Below are 22,166 nucleotides of genomic sequence, written 5' to 3'. Positions count from 1 at the left end.
AAAGCGATTATGGTCTTTATTATGGTTCCATTATGGGAACCGAGGAGGGTCACGGCCATGTTTTTTCGTATCTTACGCATTCATAATTAAATGTTGTATTTGCATTTTAAAATTATTCTGTTGATTTCACAATTAAAATCGATATAGTTAAAGCGGGGGAGCCGTCACCCGCGCATGCGCCAGATGACCATAGCGTGTCATTGTTCACAGACAAGCGTCTACCAATAAGCCTTTGCGTTTTTAGCGTGTGTCGCTATCGTCGCTTAGAACTCCGCGCGTGCGACCATCCCGGTTTTGAAAAATTACACTTATCAAAAAACATGGCCGTGACTCTAGTCGGTTGCCATGTCCGATCGAGTATGAATCGAACGCTCACAATTAGCATCAGTCTGCTCGCATACGCAAATTTCGAACACGTCACTGACAGCACCTGGTGAAAATTAGCTCTGAAAGCGAAAATTATATTTTTATTGACATTTTAATTCCAGCTTAAAGAAAAATTAATTGTACGATAATAAATACCGGCATATATGTACTGCGATTATTTGGTTTGTGTTTTCATTGGTCGGGTGGACAGTTCAAGGATCAAATAGAGGACAATAACTCTAGTACAATAATATGAAGGTGATTACAATAACGAAAATTATTGTAGAACGGCGTATGATAATAGATCATATGTATAACTTATGAAGGACATACACATTCCGCTATTTTCCATGGGTATCACTTTCCTATAACAATGTACGCCATGTTTAAATTTCGTTAAACTGGTTGAAGTTTTCTTCAAATTTATCTACGGTTTACCGTGGGACGTACAAATAGTTACCATACGAATCCCAAATCCCAAATAAACATGTATGAATGCACTCAGCTGGCAACTTGTGTGGTTGAGTGAAAGGATTAACACATTTAACGAATAGAAACAAAAATCAAGAGAATTGTTGTAAGAATTCAGATTGTTCAATATTTATTCAATACTCAGCTCAACGGACAGAGAACACAATAACAGACAATAATAAATGGCTACTGGGAATTGATAAAAGGGAAGTGAAAATATCCTGCAGACGTCAGTCAGTCGATTAGGGTTTTGAACCAAAACCCGTCCGTAAAAAGAACACCTTAACCACAATAATTACAGTATAGGCACTGGAGAGATTACATTTGTATTTACGGGTATTTAGCATACAGTGGCTATACAGTTGAAACTATTCAGTAATCTAAATAATGTTATCATTGTGTTGTAATGTGTTGCTTTTTACTCGAACACTGTTGACTATGTACCTATAGGCTTAGATAATTTAGATATATACATGGCAAATCCCGGGGGGCTACTTCCACATTAAATGGGTAAGGGTGTGAAGCCCACCTCTCGTAAACCATACTCACTTCTAAACCATTTTTTTTTCTATTTATATACCCACTTCTAAACAAAAGTGTTTTTAGCGAAAAAAACACCCAGCTCACAACTTTCGCAACCAGTGAGCGCATCCGGCCGATGCAATTTATTCAGCCTTTTCCGGTGTTTGGCCTTGAATATAAGGACCTGTGAAAAATGGAATAAATGCTACACACTTCTAAACCAAACCATTGATAAATGACCACCAACTTCTAAACAAAATAACGTGAAATGACACCCCAGTCGGGCGGCACATACTCGTATTGCACTTCTATGCAAGTAGCCCCCCCCCGGGGGGGCAAATCTCACGTACTAAGCACATTTAAAAAATAAACACGGTATACACAAGACAAAGCAGTTTATTTACAGCATACAATACTTGATATATGACAATGATATATGATATGGAATGGAACATGTCTCAGTATAAATCTCAGTATATATCATTTCTGTTAACTATTTCAAAAAAATATAAAAACATAATCGGTATTAATAAAAAAAAAACATTTTTTGAATAAGACGCATCACAAGCAAGACACATGAAATATAATATATATAACATTTTGATTATTAATCTTTTGAAGACTTTTCATAAAATAAAACCGCATAATGTTTATAAAATGCTCGTCAATAACAGACTCCCTTACATTATTATTTTTTATCTAACAAAGAAATTATAAAAAAAAATACAAAATTATGGAATAAGTATATTTGGGTTGTTCTCTCGTCTTTATTTATTCAATAATTGATTACGCAGATCACAGGCAAAAAATAGCAATCATCGAAAATGCGCTACACGATGCAAAAAGGATGCTGTGATTCTTTTTTACAACAATTGGGACCGAAATGTTTATTTATTTTGTCTGGACATGACATTTTCATCGTTAATTTCCAGATTAAGGAAATAATGACGACCAAGCATATGAATATTTTCTTTTCATTTTTAGGCCTGATTAAACACTGCTACCCAAGGATAGTCTGCGTTCCCTGCGAAACAGACACAGGCTGCGCATTATCATCAGACATTAGGAGCGAGGGTAGCTGTGTCGTTACATCATTATTTCCACCATTGGTACGTTGCTCATTATTACTGACATTCTCTGTATTCCGTACGACATTGTCGATGCTATCCATTTCAAGAGCCTGGTTTTCGTACACCGTGCCGTTTCTGTCGGCTCCACTCCCTGTTTCACTGTCTGCCAAAGGCTTAGTTGATATCGATTCGCTCATATACGTGTTTTTTGTCACCTTGCTAGTATTACTCGCCGCCTTTTTCGCCGGGCTCTTTATGCCGCAACTTAAGATGAAGACAAATTCATCGCGAAAATTCTTGTTACAGTAAGCGTAAATCATAGGATTAACAAAGCTGTTTGCCGTGAATGCGAAAGATATGATAGTGTAGATAAAATTGGAATCAGTAAACCAACTTTCATCATAAGCGTAAAGCACTGCATGAACCCGAAAAGGCCCCCAAGACAAAGCATACAATATTACAACGAGAATCAGCATTTTCACAGCCTTCCTTTTACGCCGTCTAGACTCGTCGTTGATCGATGAACCCGAATATAACACATGTATCATTTTCGCATAAAGAAAAATCAAAAGTAACAATGGAAGTAAGTAAATCACAATCATATTGGCTATCATGTATCTACTCTCAATATATACTAACTCATACTGTATATCACATACGTAATATGAGAAGTTCTGCCCGTCTTCCTGCCAACTCTCGAAAACTATCTTGTATGTGACAAATACTTCGCTGTTATACAGAAAAGCCATAACCCATACAATGATTGACATTACTTTCGCCTGTTGCACAGAGATTCTCCTCTGCATTGGCTGAACAATGGCACGATACCGATCAATAGCTATTGCAACTAATGCGAATGTTGTCGCAGTTAAACAGGTACGGGTGATTACTACAAAACCTCGGCAGAGGTACGTTTCCTTCATTTGTACTCCACCGACAACTAAATCTACAACTACATACGGGCAATATAACAGTCCAATAAAAAGATCAGAAAAGGCTAATGACACAATCAAAATATTTGTGGCTGAACTGCGTAACTTCTTGTTTCTAAAGACAGCTATGATGACCAGTAGGTTGCCAACGCCGATTAGTATGGCCGAAAGTGCATAAAATATGTAGTATGCTTCACCGGGAACCGGGATATCTTCAAAACACCCATTTAACCCATCACACTCGCCTTCATCGTTGTCTTGGTTGGCTACATAATCACTTTCGTTCTGTGGCATACTTCTGTTACCAAGCATCTGTTTTATATAAAGCAAACATAATCATCCGAGTCAGAATAACAGTATAAGATAAAACATGTCCTTGCCCAGAAGCCTACAGTGTCGCTATTGATGTAATTGTACTATAATTCTCATTTAAATTTTCTATATTTAAAAAATGTTTGCAGCAAAATGGCGCGTTGTCATAAAAAGAGGTATTTGCAAGTATTTAACTTTGCAGCTTTGGAGAACATTTGCGTCTGAGTGTCTGAATGAACACTCACTAATAATTTACTTGGTAAAAACACTTTATTGTTATGCATACAAATCATATAATTTCATAATGTCAAAAAACGGAAAGTTTTATCATAGTGTTCTGAGATTGAATGTGTACCGTCAACGCCACGTTAGGCCTCAGTGCATTTCAAACCCTTGATATCTCGTGCACAGAGTGATGGCCATTAACAACGGTGGCATATATTGAGTGATAATAGTGATGTGTTTTAAGGGAGAGGATGTACACATAGAAATTGATGAATCTGTGCCCCCAGTAGTTCATGTACCAATATAGGTGTTATTTATGATCTGAGACAAGTTGAAGTAGAACTGCAATGGATGGTTGATTTTGGTGAAATAGAAAGGGTTGATGAACACAAGGACTTAGTTGGAAAAACAAACGAATGCTTTAGAAGATAGATCAACATAGCTTTAAATAAGCTGTAAAACGTAACATTATCAGTTACAAAACGTCAGTTCCAAGTACTGTTACAAATAACTGATGCAACAATCTTCGGCAAACTAGATGCCAAAGGTGTCACGTGGTAAACATGCAAATCCATACATTGCTGAGTAGTGACGTTACAGAGACTAGATAATTATAGATGATGGATTAATGAAACATAATATTTTGACCAAGTATGTCATCTGCGATAATTGACATGATTACAACAGGCATTTCTAAAATATCAAACAACCAAAAGAAACAATTGACGGTTCATAGAGGTTTAGATAAATCATGGCATAAGGTATTCACTGTCTTATATATACTGAATGGAAAACACTACCTCGTAACTTTAGACTAATACTCGTAATAGGTAGACGGACAACTTCGGAGTGATAGTACTGTAAACTCAGAATAAAATAACAACTAAAATTTCAGTTTTGCTAAATAATAAATAGTGTTCAAGAATGACTCACAGATAGTATCAACAATTGGGAATTTACATATACAGTGTTCAAACGCCCAGTCCCAGATATCCAAAATCTAATTACATAATTGTGAAAGCTGTTGGAACAGTACAATAACTACCAAAGAAAGCAGTGGGGACAAGAAGTACTCAGATCTTCACGACAAAAGATTGTAAAGATCTACTATACCAACAATAATGTGTCTCTTGCAACAAGAGTAATCCACAAAGTTCCTGAGAGAAATACAAGCTGCACAAACAAGTACTGTCTGAACACTAGTGGTACAGTCTATATCTTAACTTTCTAGACGTATTACGCTGATGGCAACATATTAATAAGTATTCTTTGTCTTATTGATGCACCTCATAGTTAGTGCACTAACTTCTGGACAGCTTGATCCGCCTCATATGTGTGTGTTGTAATCTGTTTGAAATCAGGTCTCAGGTGTTTATTCAAACGTATTTGTTGCTTTGATGGTCAATATATATTTGTTTATTTCTAGTGATGGATTGTTTAGTGCTGAAATCCAATATATATTGGCGCTCTCGCACAGTCACCATGGCTACTTTGTATAGTGTTGTCAGGTCCAGATTCACTTGACTAGCTTTTCACGGACCCTTGATATGCAGTGTATTACTACACACAGTTTCTTCATAAATATAACTGCAATGATGTTGGTTTGCCATAGATAGGTCAACTCTTAAACTATGAGCTTAACATAGTAATTTAGGCAGCATGCTGGCGTGCATAATATACAATGCTATCAGCATTGCAGGAATAATCACGTATATGTTTTGGTAACTTGATAATGTAATGTACGAATCATCTTCATCATTCAGTGATAGGAATCTTTGGGCTAAAGGATTACATGCAATACATGTAAATGATGAAATGCCATGGGTCACGTGGTAGACAAAGTGGCTAATGAATACATATTTGTTTAAACATGAGTCTTAAAACACACATAACAGTATTGCATGGGATGGAAATGCGTGATCATGGTATTGCATGTGTGCATTCTTTTTGCTATAATATAGCAAGGTTGCATGTCTAGTTTGCTATAGTTCGTACACATTTACTACTAATTCGGTATTGTACACTTGAATAAATGAATTTGAATAAATTGGCTGATCACGTGATCTCATTAAATATGCGCTTATTTAATTCCCAGAGATCTATTATAGATATGTATGTACTAACAATTTATTGTGTACAAGGATAAGATTTATATAATCTAGTCACATTACCTCATTAATTATGTGCATATATTAGGGATTTATTATACATTTAGATACACATTTATTTCAAGACATGCACATGATTAACGAGATTTGAATAACATTAGCCGGTCATATGACCTCGTGAAATACAAACATGCCAAGGACATATGTCTACTAATCCCTGGAATGAAAAGATTTGTGTTTTCTGGCATATAGACGTGTCTCTAGTGATCATGATTCAACAACCTGCCAGGCTCTAACTGATTTGTTGCTGCAAAATATTTCTTCACAAACTTAGAAAGTCGGTTTTTTAAATGTATTACTTTGAGAACTAAATAATTTTGTCATTTTAACACTCAAATTGTAGACTATAAATGGAACCCTGCCATGGATAGTACCTCACTGTAATACATTTACGCATGACTACCTGCTTCTTATGCTTCTAACAAAACATTCCACATAACATTTGTAAAGGCTTATTGTGATTGTTTGACCAACCAACTAAAGGTGGTACGAACCAGTATAGAAAGTTATCTCGAAGGGCACCGTGTTAATAATCGAAACCTGTCAGTAAAATACTATAAGTGCCATGATTAAAAGAAGTTCAACGAGACGCGGCATGGAGTGATTATACATCTTAATATGGCAACCCGAGTCTCGTTGACTATATTCCTTGATTAAGCTGCGGAGTGGGCTCATAACTCCCGAAACGGCAATCCGAGGCTTCCACTGCCGGGCCTAAGTGTATTTATACACTGTACTGGCTTTGTGTACGTACCTTTGTTAGGAAACGGCTTAACCCACTTTAGAGTGACTTGTTTATCTAGCAGTTTGTTCCAACAAGAAATTGAACTATTTACTGCACTTGTTCAACGTCAATCCTGTCACACAGTGTTAATCGTTTCACGGTGAAGAAAGTTGTCAAGTTCAAGAAATGTGTCCCGGTCTGGGTGCTATGACCACCGTGATTCACAAGTTAGTGCTATTATACACATTCGTGTACAGCGTAGTAAGATGGTGTGAACTGTACCATTATATCTAGAGGGGCTCGTATAGTTATGTCTGGAGGGACAAAACAGCTGTCATGGGCTCAGCTTCATCTATACTTTTTGAGTATCCAATAAGTGTACACAAGAAAGAGTGTTTAGTGTCCATGAAGCAATAAAAGCAGACATGAGCTGAATATGCTCCCATTTGGTTAAAAAATTGCTATCTATTCAGTTATAACAATATCTATTATACTAGTCCAGAACAAACCATGATAGAAACAATTTATTAGTATACAAATTAGCTAATTGTAGTGTTGCAAAGATGTACAATGCTAGAACTGAATTTATTATGCAAATTACTTAATTAACATGCAAGGAATAATGGGACTACACGAATTGTAAAAGGTTTCGATTCATTTACCTAAAATATACAAAAAGCATGTTAAAACCAATCGATTATCCGTTTCAATCCGTTTGAGCAAAATGTTAAGATACAAACAAAACACGATAGAAACGGGTTAATTAGTATGTAAATTAGCTAATTAAACTGAAGAGATTAATTAGAAACTATCGGCAGACAAACAATAATAAAGCAGCCAATATTGTGATACAAAATAAGCAAACTGAAGGTAAGCAATTTGAATGCAAATTAGCTAATAAATATGCTCATATTTATTGTAAGATGTTATTTGATATTGGTCTACACAAACGGCAATCATGTACATGCATATACTTGTAGCAACATTGAGTCTGTAATGATTATATTGTAGCTGTGTTCCAAGCTCAATCAAGTTCTTTATTTTAAAATCAACCAATCTAAGGCAAAACATCTAGTATGAACCAATAATGCATGTTAAATGCAGCACGTGCTGTTGGATTTTAATTTGTCATCAGAATGCCTTTCTGGTATCTCTCTCTCTCTATGCTGGTGATGATGTAGCAGCACAGTAGCAGCTTCAATAAAGACAGCTCTTTTATGATGCTTTCGGTGCTATAATGCACTAAACATAGGCCGTGCTATGTTAAAGTTTGCCAGGCCAGTCTTAGTGAAACTATCACTTGTCTTTGGAGTGGAATAGCTTTAAGATGTGTGCGCTTTCTGACCTCATGTGCCATATGTCACCCAAATATATTGGTTGGAATGAATGTAACATCACCCTTATACATATACCCATGATATTCCACCTCACATTATGGAACTCGCTGCCATATACGTCACCCCACATAAACTTTCCTAGAGTTTTCCAATTTGTAAATTCAAATTGGCCTCTTCCGTCTTATCAAAGAAAAAAGCTGCTTATATTGACTGTAATAGCGTTGCTATCTGTCTTTTTTTGTATGTCCAAGCACATTACTGATTGGATGATAACAAAAAAAATTGCAGCTGCATTGTGTGCAGCTTATGTTCACTCTATATGACCAGCAAGCTCAACAACGGTTTTAAGCTTGACATTAAGACATAGAAAGTATGATTAAAAAAACATAGTTTAAATATATAGCTGCTCTTGCTAATTTTACCATGTGTTCCGCAACTAAACACTTCTAGCCATTGGTGATGATCTAGGTATGTGGGGCTGAAACTCAGGCAAACCCCCACAATGAATTATATGTTATATCCACATTTTGCGTAAAAAACAATATCGGTTATGTTATGTTGTTTCTTGATATTTCTCGGATAGCATGGCATGCCATTCTTATAACAATCAAATGGAATGTTTATGCCACTATATGATATATACTTTATGTTATCGGGAGTGGCAGAATGATCGTGCTTATTTCTATGTTGATTTTGCATCGGTCAAAGTTTGACTGAAATTGTTTCATTTAGAGAGTTAACTACAGTCATGACACATCCCTTAGAAGTTCAAAATATCAAGACTGATTAGATCCAATTTTACTCTGCTGTCTAGTTGAAGAAGAAGCAATCGATGACACTAAGTTATATGTTATTTTGTGTCTTTATTTCAGACTTTGCTTCATAGATAGCTATAGGAGGTTAGCACCTTCACCTGCGTATCATATAACAAAGTAACAACTTCAGTGCTGCCATGGTAATATTATGTAAGTGTAAAGGGATTTCAATCTAATCTAACCGAGAATATCTAGCATAATAACCCATCTTCCAGGACAAATTTACTTTCTGTTGCATATCACGCGAAGCATAAGAGATGTTGTCTTACACTGTTCCTGCCACAGAACTAATTACCCAAGTGAACCCAGAACGTTTGATTACAGATTTAATATTGGTGAACTTTGCTTAGACAAAATATATCTCACGACGTGTGCATCACTGTGGTTTTGATTTATTTTCCTCCACCAGGGATTCCATTGGCCATCCAGATAATGACCCAGAATGGTATCGCCAATCGTAGTTCAGTTTTTGAGGTATGTTAGAATATGTTAGAATTTAGATTTATGCAGGTGATGCGAAGTATTGCTAGATCAACATTCGTACAAACTGATCTACTACAAAATTCATGATACAGCATCCATATGCGGGGCTACAGAGACATGGAAACCGCGCCGTTAATATGATGCCAGCAAGTGAAGAGTAAAAATCATCAATCCAGGTAATCGTAATATCGGTATATCGGCTGTCTGGGACAGCTACAGTCAATCTCCCTGAAATGCTCTTTCATATAATCAAGCCCATTGGTAAGGTGAGGCATGTGGAAGTCACCAAAGAGAAAAACCACATCACATTCCATATGTTCTGTGTTTATAAGATGTAAGCATGTTTGTACTTTGGGAGAGGGTTCAGATAAGCACATACAGAACAGTTTTTATAAAAAGTGTTATTTCCTTTCCTGACATGGGGCCCATTGTTTTCACCGATAATGGATCTTCAGTATGAAAAAGAACTCCTGAACACGTATAGTTAGAAACAGCACTTGGTAACCGGTGACAATGCCATATATCTTGAAGACACTCTCTTTGGTGAAATTGATGAATTATCCTGACTTTTCAATTTTTGAGACCAATGAAAACACATAAGCATGCTTAGACGCTGATTCTCAAAAAAAAAACGATAGCCCTTTCTACAGATTTCAAGCTGCCCAAGATTACATAGTAGGTGATTCGCCGGAGACAGTCAGTATTAATTCAACATGCAACAACATATGGCAGTGTGTTGATATCCTGTACACATTCATAATTCTAATTAGACATATATCTTTGAAACTATGGATATAGACGGGGACGTTTGGATACATAAGTAATCAGTTATTTACGTTTATAATTATTTAATTATAACGTGGCAGATTCAATTTGCAAACAAATGTTAGGTCAAAAAGTATACTCATATTCGTTATGCGAACTTGAGAAACAATTAACATGTAGTATGTGTGCTATAGCAGGTGTAATAAATACAATACGACATTCGCTCTATATCCACATCCACAGGATCGGTCGTGGTAATGTAATTCGATGCGTTTTTTATAAAGTGTGTGAGATCCTCAGTAATTTCCCGTATAGTCCTCAGATTCCCTCTCTTTATTTATAAAATGACTATTTTATACCATGTTCTCACTACAAATACTTAACCATAATAACCACAATTGCGACAGGCAATAAAAAAGTGTATAGTTATGCGCTTAAATATAACAGCTGCCTAATTCTCCACACATCGGTGTACATTACGTAATTTCTAAAAGAAAGCTGCTAGGACCAATGAATATAATATATAGAAAATGCTAGTAGGTAATCATATACTTCCTGATAATTAATCAATAACCTGACGTTCCAGGAAACGTCCCCTATTTCAATTAATAGTTTGAATAGATTTGTTAATGATTAATCTGCACTGTTTTTCAATGGAATATCTGGAGAGATTTATCTTTATTTCGATTATGCAATGGTAAACGTCTGGTAATATTAAATAATGCCCAAGGAGTACCTCCTATGCTAGGTTTAGCGCGCACCCAAATCAGAATAAAGAACAAATAAAGATAAATGAAGACAATAATAATAATACTATTAGTAAAAGGCACAGTCAGTAAGGTTTTGATCACTATAACTCGCTAACGTCGAAGCACTTTACATTTGATTTTTTGTCCAACTGAAAATTTAAAAGAGTTTTAAACTAAGATTTGCCGATAATACAACTTTAAAACAAAGTACACTGGGACTAGGACTAGGGAAATTAATTGATAAACGATAATGTAATACATGCTTCAAGTGACAAGATAGAACCACCTTAAAACCACGGAAAAACACCGGTTTTATTTTGTCATAGACCTATTTATTCTCAACATAATCTAGATTTTTTTAATAAGCTGCGGTAATTTCTCTGGTTTTAAAGAAACATATTCATGTGTTGAGAACAAAACAAGAATAGTAAGACAAAGAGTTTTTCCATTCTCGCCACCTTAAATCTAGAGGCCGTGAACATGACACAAGTTTTTGTTTCCAGTTTAATATCATTTCGCCGAATCTCACTCCCATAAACATTCATCACAAAAAACAACAAAATATCATTTTGAACAATTTCAATACTATACGTGTTTGTCCGTGGCGTGTGTAAACCAAAGTACTGCAAACAATGACATTATGTACGCTATTATTAATTGCAAAAAATGTTATTTAACAACAATGAGAAGTGTTAAAACTAGTGGCGAAAAATAAGGAGACCGTGAATTACACCGAGTGAAATTGTACTTACGACGTTGTTAGCGTGTGGCGCCATTGTGACGTGCCACTTTTAAAAATGTTTATTATATTTGATTTTTGTTGCGGAATGCATCCAGACACGTATTTGAACATACATATTTTGTCTGATTGTTGTCTGTATATGACGAATTTCTGTATTTGTCTACATCATACATAAGCGTTAAGAAAATGATGTGATTGATGTCAGTTCACGTCTATTTGAATCGATCGAAGAGTTTTGCGAGAAAAGCTCGATAATCTGTTCGGGTAAAATGTTGGATATAATAAATGTTTTCATAGTTGTATTGTTTACGACGTTTGTGCAAATTTATTTGTTTTTTGGAACAACAGAAGCCTTATACCGAACTAACATTTTAGGTGCACGTTTGAGCATTTCAGCTTGAAACACGGTGAAAATTGGGAAAAAAACATACACATTTATTGTACAAATTCATTTACTAAACTGTGAACAAATCTTAAGTTACAAAGATTGTCCGACTGCACGGTTTAACGCGTTAAAACTTATGTAAATACTTACCGTAAGATTGGTTGCCATGCCGTCGTCTTCTCCCGCTGATGTATTTCTGAATTAAATAAGTTCTGCGAATCAAATACGCCAAATTGCATTGCCGGTCTACCTTATATACGACACATCATTATATATTACATGAATGTCTACAATTAGGGATTGCGTGCGTAAGCACTAATGGAAAGCGCGATCATGATAGATTGGCAGAACGAAAAAAAGTACTCCTTTCGCGGGACAATAGAATAACATTATGTCATATCAAGTAAAAGAAGCGTTCCAGGATAAATAAGTATTTTTTTGTACACCATATCACAAATTGCATCACCGTGAACAAAATACCGCAAGCACTTGCGTGCTTAAGTACTGGTTTGCAGAAGGAATAGTAAAATGAAAACATTTTATTAGGAACATGAGACTTGGTATTATATGATGAAATGTAATCATTAGACCGGCGTAGCATTTACATGGAATTTACAGAGAATCTATGTCAGCAGACAAAAAAACATGGCCACGACTCATGTCCATGAATCTAATATATGCCAATTTGAATCACAAGTTGATGAATCGATTATATTATTAAAAAGTTCATCAATATTCGTTAGTAGTGTTAGTACTGAGATTGTGTGATGTAAATTGGCTGGGGGCGATGCGTTCATATTTACAGTGATGGAGACTATGCATCGATACTACCAAAGTGATTGGGACGGTGCGCCGAATTTCGCATAGTGTTTGGGAGAGTGCGTCGATATTCACACAGTTGAGTGTGTCGGTATTACCAAAGTGATTGGGAGAGTGCACCGAATTTCGCATAGTGTTTGGGAGAGTGCGTCGATATTCACACAGTTGAGTATGTCGGTATTACCAAAGTGATTGGGACAGTGCACCGAATTTCGCATAGTGTTTGGGAGAGTGCGTCGATATTCACACAGTTGATTGTGTCGGTATTACCAAAGTGATTGGGACAGTGCGCCGAATTTCGCATAGTGGTTAAGAGAGTGCGTCGATATTACCACAGTAATGGATGGGGTGTGATAAGATACTGTGTGTGTAACGGACACATTATAGGTTGTGTCCAACACACTTAAATACAATCCAAGCAAATAAACAAACAAATAAATAAATAAATAAATAAATAAATAAATAAATAAATAAATAAATAAATAAATAAATAAATAAATAAATAAATAAATAAATAAATAAATAAATAAATAAATAAATAAATAAATAAATAATTAATTGATTAAATAAATAAATAAATAATTAAATAAATAAACAAATAAATAAATAAATAAATAAATAAATAAATAAATAAATAAATAAATAAATAAATAAATAAATAAATAAATAAATAAATAAATAAATAATACAAAATTGATTGACTCTCTTGATGCCATATAGCTGCCCTTTTCAGTTGAAAGCATGTGGGTAGAATCTCTACTTTTTGTAATCCTATTCTGTATTTTTGTATATATTGCCGTCTTTCTAGTTAATGATTTTTGCCATTTATTTTGATAGTTTTGTTAAAGTCTTCATTTGAATAATTCATTAAATATCAGCATCATAAAGTAAAATGGGTTTGACCAATCTAATGAAGATGCTAATTTAAATACAATTGAAATGTATTTTAAGATTCTTGTCCATTCCGGTGAAAACATTAGATTTCTTAAAATTTATATTTATTTTCCAATCATCACAGTATTATGTGGTGCCATTAATCATGTTTTAAGCTCTTCCTAACTTGTAAAAAGAAATAATAAATCATCTGCATACAAAATACAATTAAATTTGATATCATTCTGATAAAGAGAGTCGTAGTTGTTCACCTTTTCATAATTATTCACAAAAATATGGGCTTAGATTAAAGCCCTGTATTATACCCAGATTAGCCTTGAAATATAAGGTAAATATTTAGTTTAATATTGCCGATTTTAGCATTTTTATCAAATTTACCGCCAACATCCAATTTCAGAATTTCAGTGGGCCATCTCTCCATGCCGAATCGAATGCTTGAGAGAAGTCAATAAAACAAGAGAACGGATAATTTTCTGGCCTATTAATCTTACTATTGACATAGTTTAAGATAAGAGTTCTCAAAACAAAAATATTGTCTATTGTTTGTTGTTTATCATTTTCTTGATTATTTTAAGGTGTCAGTGAGTCTGGTATCACCCCAGTTGCGGTTTATCAATATTACCACAATGATAAACGATTTGCATTGTTAAGCGCACGGTGGTGGGAAGTGCATTGTTAAGCGCACGGTGGTGGGGAAGTGCATTGTTAAGTGCCCGGTGGTGGGGAAGTGCATTGTTAAGCGCACGATGCTGGGGAAGTGCATTGTTAAGCGCACGGTGGTGGGGAAGTGCATTGTTAAGCGCACGGTGGTGGGAGAAGTGCATTGTTAAGCGCACGGTGGTGGGGAAGTGCATTGTTAAGTGCACGGTGGTGGGAGAAGTGCATTGTTAAGCGCACGATGCTGGGGAAGTGCATTGTTAAGCGCACGGTGGTGGGGAAGTGCATTGTTAAGCGCACGGTGGTGGGGAAGTGCATTGTTAAGCGCACGGTGGTGGGGAAGTGCATTGTTAAGCGCACGGTGTTGGGGGAAGTGCATTGTTAAGCGCACGGTGGTGGGGAAGTGCATTGTTAAGCGCACGGTGGTGGGGAAGTGCATTGTTAAGCGCACGGTGTTGGGGGAAGTGCATTGTTAAGCGCACGGTGGTGGGGAAGTGCATTGTTAAGTGCACGATGGTGGGGAAGTGCATTGTTAAGCGCACGGTGGTGGGGAGGTGAATTGTTAAGTGCACAGTGGTGGGGAAGTACATTGTTAAGCGCAGGGTGGTGGGGGAAGTGCATTGTTAAGTGCACAGTGGTGGGGGAAGTACATTGTTAAGTGCACGGGGGTGCGGGAAGCGCATTGTTAGGTGAATATTGTCGGGGGAAGAGAATTGTTAAGTGCACAGTGGTGCGGGAAGTGCATTGTTAAGCGCAGGGTGGCGGGGAAGTGCATTGTTAAATGCACAGTGGTGGAGGAAGCACATTGTTAAGCGCAGGGTGATGCGGGAAGTGCATTGTTAGGAGCACAGTGGTGAGGATTTACATTGTTAAGTGCACAGTGGTAATGGAAGTGCATTAATAAGCGCTCAGTAGTGAAGGAAGCTCAATGTTAAGCGGACGGTGGTGGGGGAAGTGCATTTTTAAGCGCTCAGTAGTGGAGGAAGCTTAATGTTAAGCGGACAGTGGTGGGGAAGTGCATTTTTAAGCGCTCAGTAGTGAAGGAAGCTCAATGTTAAGCGGACAGTAGTGGGGGAAGTGCATTGTTAAGCGCTCAGTAGTGGAGGAAGTTCAATGTTAAGCAGACAGTAGTGGGAAAGTGCATTGTTAAGCGCTCGGTAGTAGAGGAAGTTCAATGTTATAAGCGCACAGTGGTGGGGAAGTGCATTATTAAGCGCTCAGTAGTGGGGGAAGCTCAATGTTAAGCGGACAGTGTTGAGGGACGTGCATTGTTAAGCGCTCAGTAGTGGAGGAAGTTCAATGTTAAGTGGGCAGTGGTGAGGGAAGTGCATTTTAACGCTCAGTAGTGGAGGAAGTGCATTGTTAGGTGCACATTATCAGGGGAAGTGAATAGTTAAGTGCACAGTGGTGGAGGAAGTACATTGTTAAGCGCACGGTGTTGTGGGAAGTGCATTGTTAGGTGCACATTGTCGGGGGAAGTAAATTGTTAAGTGCACAGTGGTGTGGGAAGTAAATTGTTAAGCGCAGGGTGGTGGGGAGGTGAATTGTTAAGTGCACAGTGGTGGGGGAAGTACATTTTTAAGCGCATAGTGGTGCTGGAAGTGCATTGTTAGGTGCACATTGTCGGGGGAAGTAAATTGTTAAGTGCACAATGGTGTGGCAAGTGTATTGTTAAGCGCAGCGTGGTGGGGAAGTGCATTGTTAAGTGCGCAGTGGTGGGGGAAGTACATTGTTAAGTGCACGGGGATGGGGAAGTGCATTGTTAAGTGCACAGTGGTGGTGGAAGTACATTGCTAAGCGCAGGGTGATGCGGGAAGTCCATTGTTAGGTGCACAGTGGTGGAGGATTTACATTGTTAAGTACACAGTGGTGTGGAAGTGCATTATTAAGCGCTCAGTAGTGGAGGAAGTTCAATGTTAAGCGAACAGTGGTGGGGGAAGTGCATTGTTAAGCGGACCGTGGTTGGGAGAAGTGCATTGTTAAGGGCACAGTGGTTGGAGGAAGTGCATTGTTAAGCACACAATGGTGAGGGAAGTGCATTGTTAAGCGGACCGTGGTTGGGGGAAGTGCATTGTTAAGCACTCAGTAGTGGAGGAAGTTCAATGTTAAGCGGACAGTGTTGAGGGATGTGCATTGTTCAGTGGTGATGGAAGTGCATTGTTAAGCGCTCAGTAGTGGAGGAAGTTCAATGTTAAGCGGACAGTGTTGAGGGATGTGCATTGTTCAGTGGTGATGGAAGTGCATTGTTAAGTGCACAGTGGTTGGGGAAAGTGCATTGTTAAGTGGACCGTGGTTAGGGGAAGTGCATTGTTAAGGGCACAGTGGTGGAGGAAGTTCAATGTTAAGCAGACAGTGGTGAGGGAAGTGCATTGTTAAGCGGACCGTGGTTGGGGGAAGTGCATTGTTAAGGGCACAGTGGTTGGAGGAAGTGCATTGTTAAGCGCTCAGTAGTGGAGGAAGTTCAACGTTAAGCGGACAGTGGTGGGGGAAGTGCATTGTTAAGCGCTCAGTAGTGGAGGAAGTTCAATGTTATGTGCACAGTGGTGAGGGAAGTGCATTTTTAAGTGCTCAGTAGTGGAGGAAGTTCAATGTTAAGCGGACAGTGGTGGGGGAAGTGCATTGTTAAGCGCTCAGTAGTGGAGGAAGTTCAATGTTATGTGCACAGTGGTGAGGGAAGTGCATTTTTAAGCGCTCAGTAGTGGAGGAAGTTCAATGTTAAGCGGACAGTGTTGAGGGAAGTGCATTGTTAAGCGCTCAGTAGTGAAGGAAGTTCAATGTTAAGTGGACAGTGGTGAGGGAAGTGCATTGTTAAGCGGACCGTGGTTGGAGGAAGTGCATTGTTAAGCGCACAGTGGTGAGGGAAGTGCATTGTTAAGCGCTCAGTAGTGGAGGAAGTTCAATGTTAAGCGGACAGTGTTGAGGGATGTGCATTGTTCAGTAGAGATGGAAGTGCATTGTTAAGCGCTCAGTAGTGGAGGAAGTTCAATGTTAAGCGGACAGTGTTGAGGGATGTGCATTGTTCAGTGGTGATGGAAGTGCATTGTTAAGTGCACAGTGGTTGGGGGAAGCGCATTGTTAGGTGAATATTGTCGGGGGAAGAGAATTGTTAAGTGCACAGTGGTGCGGGAAGTGCATTGTTAAGCGCAGGGTGGCGGGGAAGTGCATTGTTAAGTGCACAGTGGTGGAGGAAGCACATTGTTAAGCGCAGGGTGATGCGGGAAGTGCATTGTTAGGAGCACAGTGGTGGAGAATTTACATTGTTAAGTGCACAGTGGTAATGGAAGTGCATTAATAAGCGCTCAGTAGTGCAGGAAGTTCAATGTTAAGCAGACAGTGGTGGGGAAGTGCACTGTTAAGCGCTCGGTAGTGGAGGAAGTTCAATGTTAAGTGCACAGTGGTGAGGGAAGTGCATTTTTAAGCGCTCAGTAGTGGAGGAATCTCAATGTTAAGCGGACAGTGGTGGGGAAGTGCATTTTTAAGCGCTCAGTAGTGAAGGAAGCTCAATGTTAAGCGGACGGTGGTGGGGGAAGTGCATTTTTAAGCGCTCAGTAGTGGAGGAAGCTTAATGTTAAGCGGACAGTGGTGGGGAAGTGCATTTTTAAGCGCTCAGTAGTGAAGGAAGCTCAATGTTAAGCAGACAGTAGTGGGGGAAGTGCATTGTTAAGCACTCAGTAGTGGAGGAAGTTCAATGTTAAGCAGACAGTGGTGGGAAAGTGCATTGTTAAGCGCTCGGTAGTGGAGGAAGTTCAATGTTATAAGCGCACAGTGGTGGGGAAGTGCATTTTTAAGCGCTCAGTAGTGGGGGAAGCTCAATGTTAAGCGGACAGTGTTGAGGGACGTGCATTGTTAAGCGCTCAGTAGTGGAGGAAGTTCAATGTTAAGTGGGCAGTGGTGAGGGAAGTGCATTTTAACGCTCAGTAGTGGAGGAAGTGCATTGTTAGGTGCACATTATCAGGGGAAGTGAATAGTTAAGTGCACAGTGGTGGAGGAAGTACATTGTTAAGCGCACGGTGTTGTGGGAAGTGCATTGTTAGGTGCACATTGTCGGGGGAAGTAAATTGTTAAGTGCACAGTGTTGTGGGAAGTAAATTGTTAAGCGCAGGGTGGTGGGGAGGTGAATTGTTAAGTGCACAGTGGTGGGGGAAGTACATTTTTAAGCGCATGGTGGTGCTGGAAGTGCATTGTTAGGTGCACATTGTCGGGGGAAGTAAATTGTTAAGTGCACAGTGGTGTGGCATGTGTATTGTTAAGCGCAGCGTGGTGGGGAAGTGCATTGTTAAGTGCGCAGTGGTGGGGGAAGTACATTGTTAAGTGCACGGGGGTGGGGAAGTGCATTGTTAAGTGCACAGTGGTGGTGGAAGTACATTGCTAAGCGCAGGGTGATGCGGGAAGTCCATTGTTAGGTGCACAGTGGTGGAGGATTTACATTGTTAAGTACACAGTGGTGTGGAAGTGCATTATTAAGCGCTCAGTAGTGGAGGAAGTTCAATGTTAAGCGAACAGTGGTGGGGGAAGTGCATTGTTAAGCGGACCGTGGTTGGGAGAAGTGCATTGTTAAGGGCACAGTGGTTGGAGGAAGTGCATTGTTAAGCACACAATGGTGAGGGAAGTGCATTGTTCAGTGGTGATGGAAGTGCATTGTTAAGCGCTCAGTAGTGGAGGAAGTTCAATGTTAAGCGGACAGTGTTGAGGGATGTGCATTGTTCAGTGGTGATGGAAGTGCATTGTTAAGCGCTCAGTAGTGGAGGAAGTTCAATGTTAATCGGACAGTGTTGAGGGATGTGCATTGTTAAGGGCACAGTGGTTGGAGGAAGTGCATTGTTAAGCGCACAATGGTGAGGGAAGTGCATTGTTAAGCAGACCGTGGTTGGGGGAAGTGCATTGTTAAGCACTCAGTAGTGGAGGAAGTTCAATGTTAAGCGAACAGTGGTGAGGGAAGTGCATTGTTAAGCGGACCGTGGTTGGGAGAAGTGCATTGTTAAGGGCACAGTGGTTGGAGGAAGTGCATTGTTAAGCGCACAATGGTGAGGGAAGTGCATTGTTAAGCAGACCGTGGTTGGGGGAAGTGCATTGTTAAGCACTCAGTAGTGGAGGAAGTTCAATGTTAAGCGGACAGTGTTGAGGGATGTGCATTGTTCAGTGGTGATGGAAGTGCATTGTTAAGCGCTCAGTAGTGGAGGAAGTTCAATGTTAAGCGGACAGTGTTGAGGGATGTGCATTGTTCAGTGGTGATGGAAGTGCATTGTTAAGTGCACAGTGGTTGGGGGAAGTGCATTGTTAAGTGGATCGTGGTTAGGGGAAGTGCATTGTTAAGGGCACAGTGGTGGAGGAAGTTCAATGTTAAGCGAACAGTGGTGAGGGAAGTGCATTGTTAAGCGGACCGTGGTTGGGGGAAGTGCATTGTTAAGGGCACAGTGGTTGGAGGAAGTGCATTGTTAAGCGCTCAGTAGTGGAGGAAGTTCAACGTTAAGCGGACAGTGGTGGGGGAAGTGCATTATTAAGCGCTCAGTAGTGGAGGAAGTTCAATGTTAAGCGAACAGTGGTGAGGGAAGTGCATTGTTAAGCGGACCGTGGTTGGGAGAAGTGCATTGTTAAGGGCACAGTGGTTGGAGGAAGTGCATTGTTAAGCGCACAATGGTGAGGGAAGTGCATTGTTAAGCAGACCGTGGTTGGGGGAAGTGCATTGTTAAGCACTCAGTAGTGGAGGAAGTTCAATGTTAAGCGGACAGTGTTGAGGGATGTGCATTGTTCAGTGGTGATGGAAGTGCATTGTTAAGCGCTCAGTAGTGGAGGAAGTTCAATGTTAAGCGGACAGTGTTGAGGGATGTGCATTGTTCAGTGGTGATGGAAGTGCATTGTTAAGTGCACAGTGGTTGGGGGAAGTGCATTGTTAAGTGGATCGTGGTTAGGGGAAGTGCATTGTTAAGGGCACAGTGGTGGAGGAAGTTCAATGTTAAGCGAACAGTGGTGAGGGAAGTGCATTGTTAAGCGGACCGTGGTTGGGGGAAGTGCATTGTTAAGGGCACAGTGGTTGGAGGAAGTGCATTGTTAAGCGCTCAGTAGTGGAGGAAGTTCAACGTTAAGCGGACAGTGGTGGGGGAAGTGCATTGTTAAGCGCTCAGTAGTGGAGGAAGTTCAATGTTATGTGCACAGTGGTGAGGGAAGTGCATTTTTAAGCGCTCAGTAGTGGAGGACGTTCAATGTTAAGCGGACAGTGGTGGGGGAAGTGCATTGTTAAGCGCTCAGTAGTGGAGGAAGTTCAATGTTATGTGCACAGTGGTGAGGGAAGTGCATTTTTAAGCGCTCAGTAGAGGAGGAAGTTCAATGTTAAGCGGACAGTGTTGAGGGAAGTGCATTGTTAAGCGCTCAGTAGTGAAGGAAGTTCAATGTTAAGTGGACAGTGGTGAGGGAAGTGCATTGTTAAGCGGACCGTGGTTGGAGGAAGTGCATTGTTAAGCGCACAGTGGTGAGGGAAGTGCATTGTTAAGCGCTCAGTAGTGGAGGAAGTTCAATGTTAAGCGGACAGTGTTGAGGGATGTGCATTGTTCAGTGGTGATGGAAGTGCATTGTTAAGCGCTCAGTAGTGGAGGAAGTTCAATGTTAAGCGGACAGTGTTGAGGGATGTGCATTGTTCAGTGGTGATGGAAGTGCATTGTTAAGTACACAGTGGTTGGGGGAAGTGCATTGTTAAGTGGACCGTGGTTAGGGGAAGTGCATTGTTAAGGGCACAGTGGTGGAGGAAGTTCAATGTTAAGCGGACAGTGGTGAGGGAAGTGCATTGTTAAGCGGACCGTGGTTATGGGAAGTGCATTGTTAAGGGCACAGTGGTTGGAGGAAGTGCATTGTTAAGCGCTCAGTAGTGGAGGAAGTTCAACGTTAAGCGGACAGTGGTGGGGGAAGTGCATTGTTAAGCGCTCAGTAGTGGAGGAAGTTCAATGTTATGTGCACAGTGGTGAGGGAAGTATATTGTTAAGCACATGGTGGTGCTGGAAGTGCATTGTTAGGTGCACATTGTCGGGGGAAGTAAATTGTTAAGTGCACAGTGGTGTGGCAAGTGTATTGTTAAGCACAGCGTGGTGGGGAAGTGCATTGTTAAGTGCGCAGTGGTGGGGGAAGTACATTGTTAAGTGCACGGGGGTGGGGATGTGCATTGTTAAGTGCACAGTGGTGGTGGAAGTACATTGCTAAGCGCAGGGTGATGCGGGAAGTCCATTGTTAGGTGCACAGTGGTGGAGGATATACATTGTTAAGTACACAGTGGTGTGGAAGTGCATTATTAAGCGCTCAGTAGTGGAGGAAGTTCAATGTTAAGTGAACAGTGGTGGGGAAGTGCATTGTTAAGCGCTCAGTAGTGGAGAAAGTTCAATGTTAAGCGGACAGTGGTGAGGGAAGTGCATTGTTAAGCGGACCGTGGTTGGGAGAAGTGCATTGTTAAGGGCACAGTGGTTGGAGGAAGTGCATTGTTAAGCGCACAGTGGTGAGGGAAGTGCATTGTTAAGCGGACCGTGGTTGGGGGAAGTGCATTGTTAAGCACTCAGTAGTGGAGGAAGTTCAATGTTAAGCGGACAGTGTTGAGGGATGTGCATTGTTCAGTGGTGATGGAAGTGCATTGTTAAGCGCTCAGTAGTGGAGGAAGTTCAATGTTAAGCGAACAGTGTTGAGGGATGTGCATTGTTCAGTGGTGATGGAAGTGCATTGTTAAGTGCACAGTGGTTGGGGGAAGTGCATTG

At 39.8% G+C, this 22,166-nt stretch overlaps 1 protein-coding gene across 1 annotated transcript; it reads right to left on the bottom strand.

Moving 5' to 3' along the window:
• Nucleotides 1-938: 938 nt before the first annotated feature.
• Nucleotides 939-7,036, bottom strand: LOC100369787 (QRFP-like peptide receptor). The gene is made up of 2 exons (XM_002738851.2): nt 6,821-7,036; nt 939-3,673 (listed from the first exon to the last, which is right to left on the bottom strand). The coding sequence occupies exon 2, from the start codon at nt 3,671-3,673 to the stop codon at nt 2,360-2,362; it is 1,314 nt and encodes a 437-aa protein (XP_002738897.2). The 5' UTR covers nt 6,821-7,036; the 3' UTR covers nt 939-2,359.
• Nucleotides 7,037-22,166: the final 15,130 nt, after the last annotated feature.

Source organism: Saccoglossus kowalevskii, chromosome 14 (assembly GCF_978046115.1).
Source record: "Saccoglossus kowalevskii chromosome 14, keSacKowa6.1, whole genome shotgun sequence".
Taxonomy (NCBI): Eukaryota; Metazoa; Hemichordata; class Enteropneusta; family Harrimaniidae; genus Saccoglossus; species Saccoglossus kowalevskii.
The sequence above is the reverse complement of the archived record's forward strand: the minus strand, read 5'-3'. Positions and strand labels throughout refer to the sequence as shown.

Coding starts and splice junctions, on each gene's coding strand:
- LOC100369787 (XM_002738851.2), bottom strand. CDS start 3,673: ATGCTTGGTAACAGAAGTATGCCACAGAACGAAAGTGATTATGTAGCC.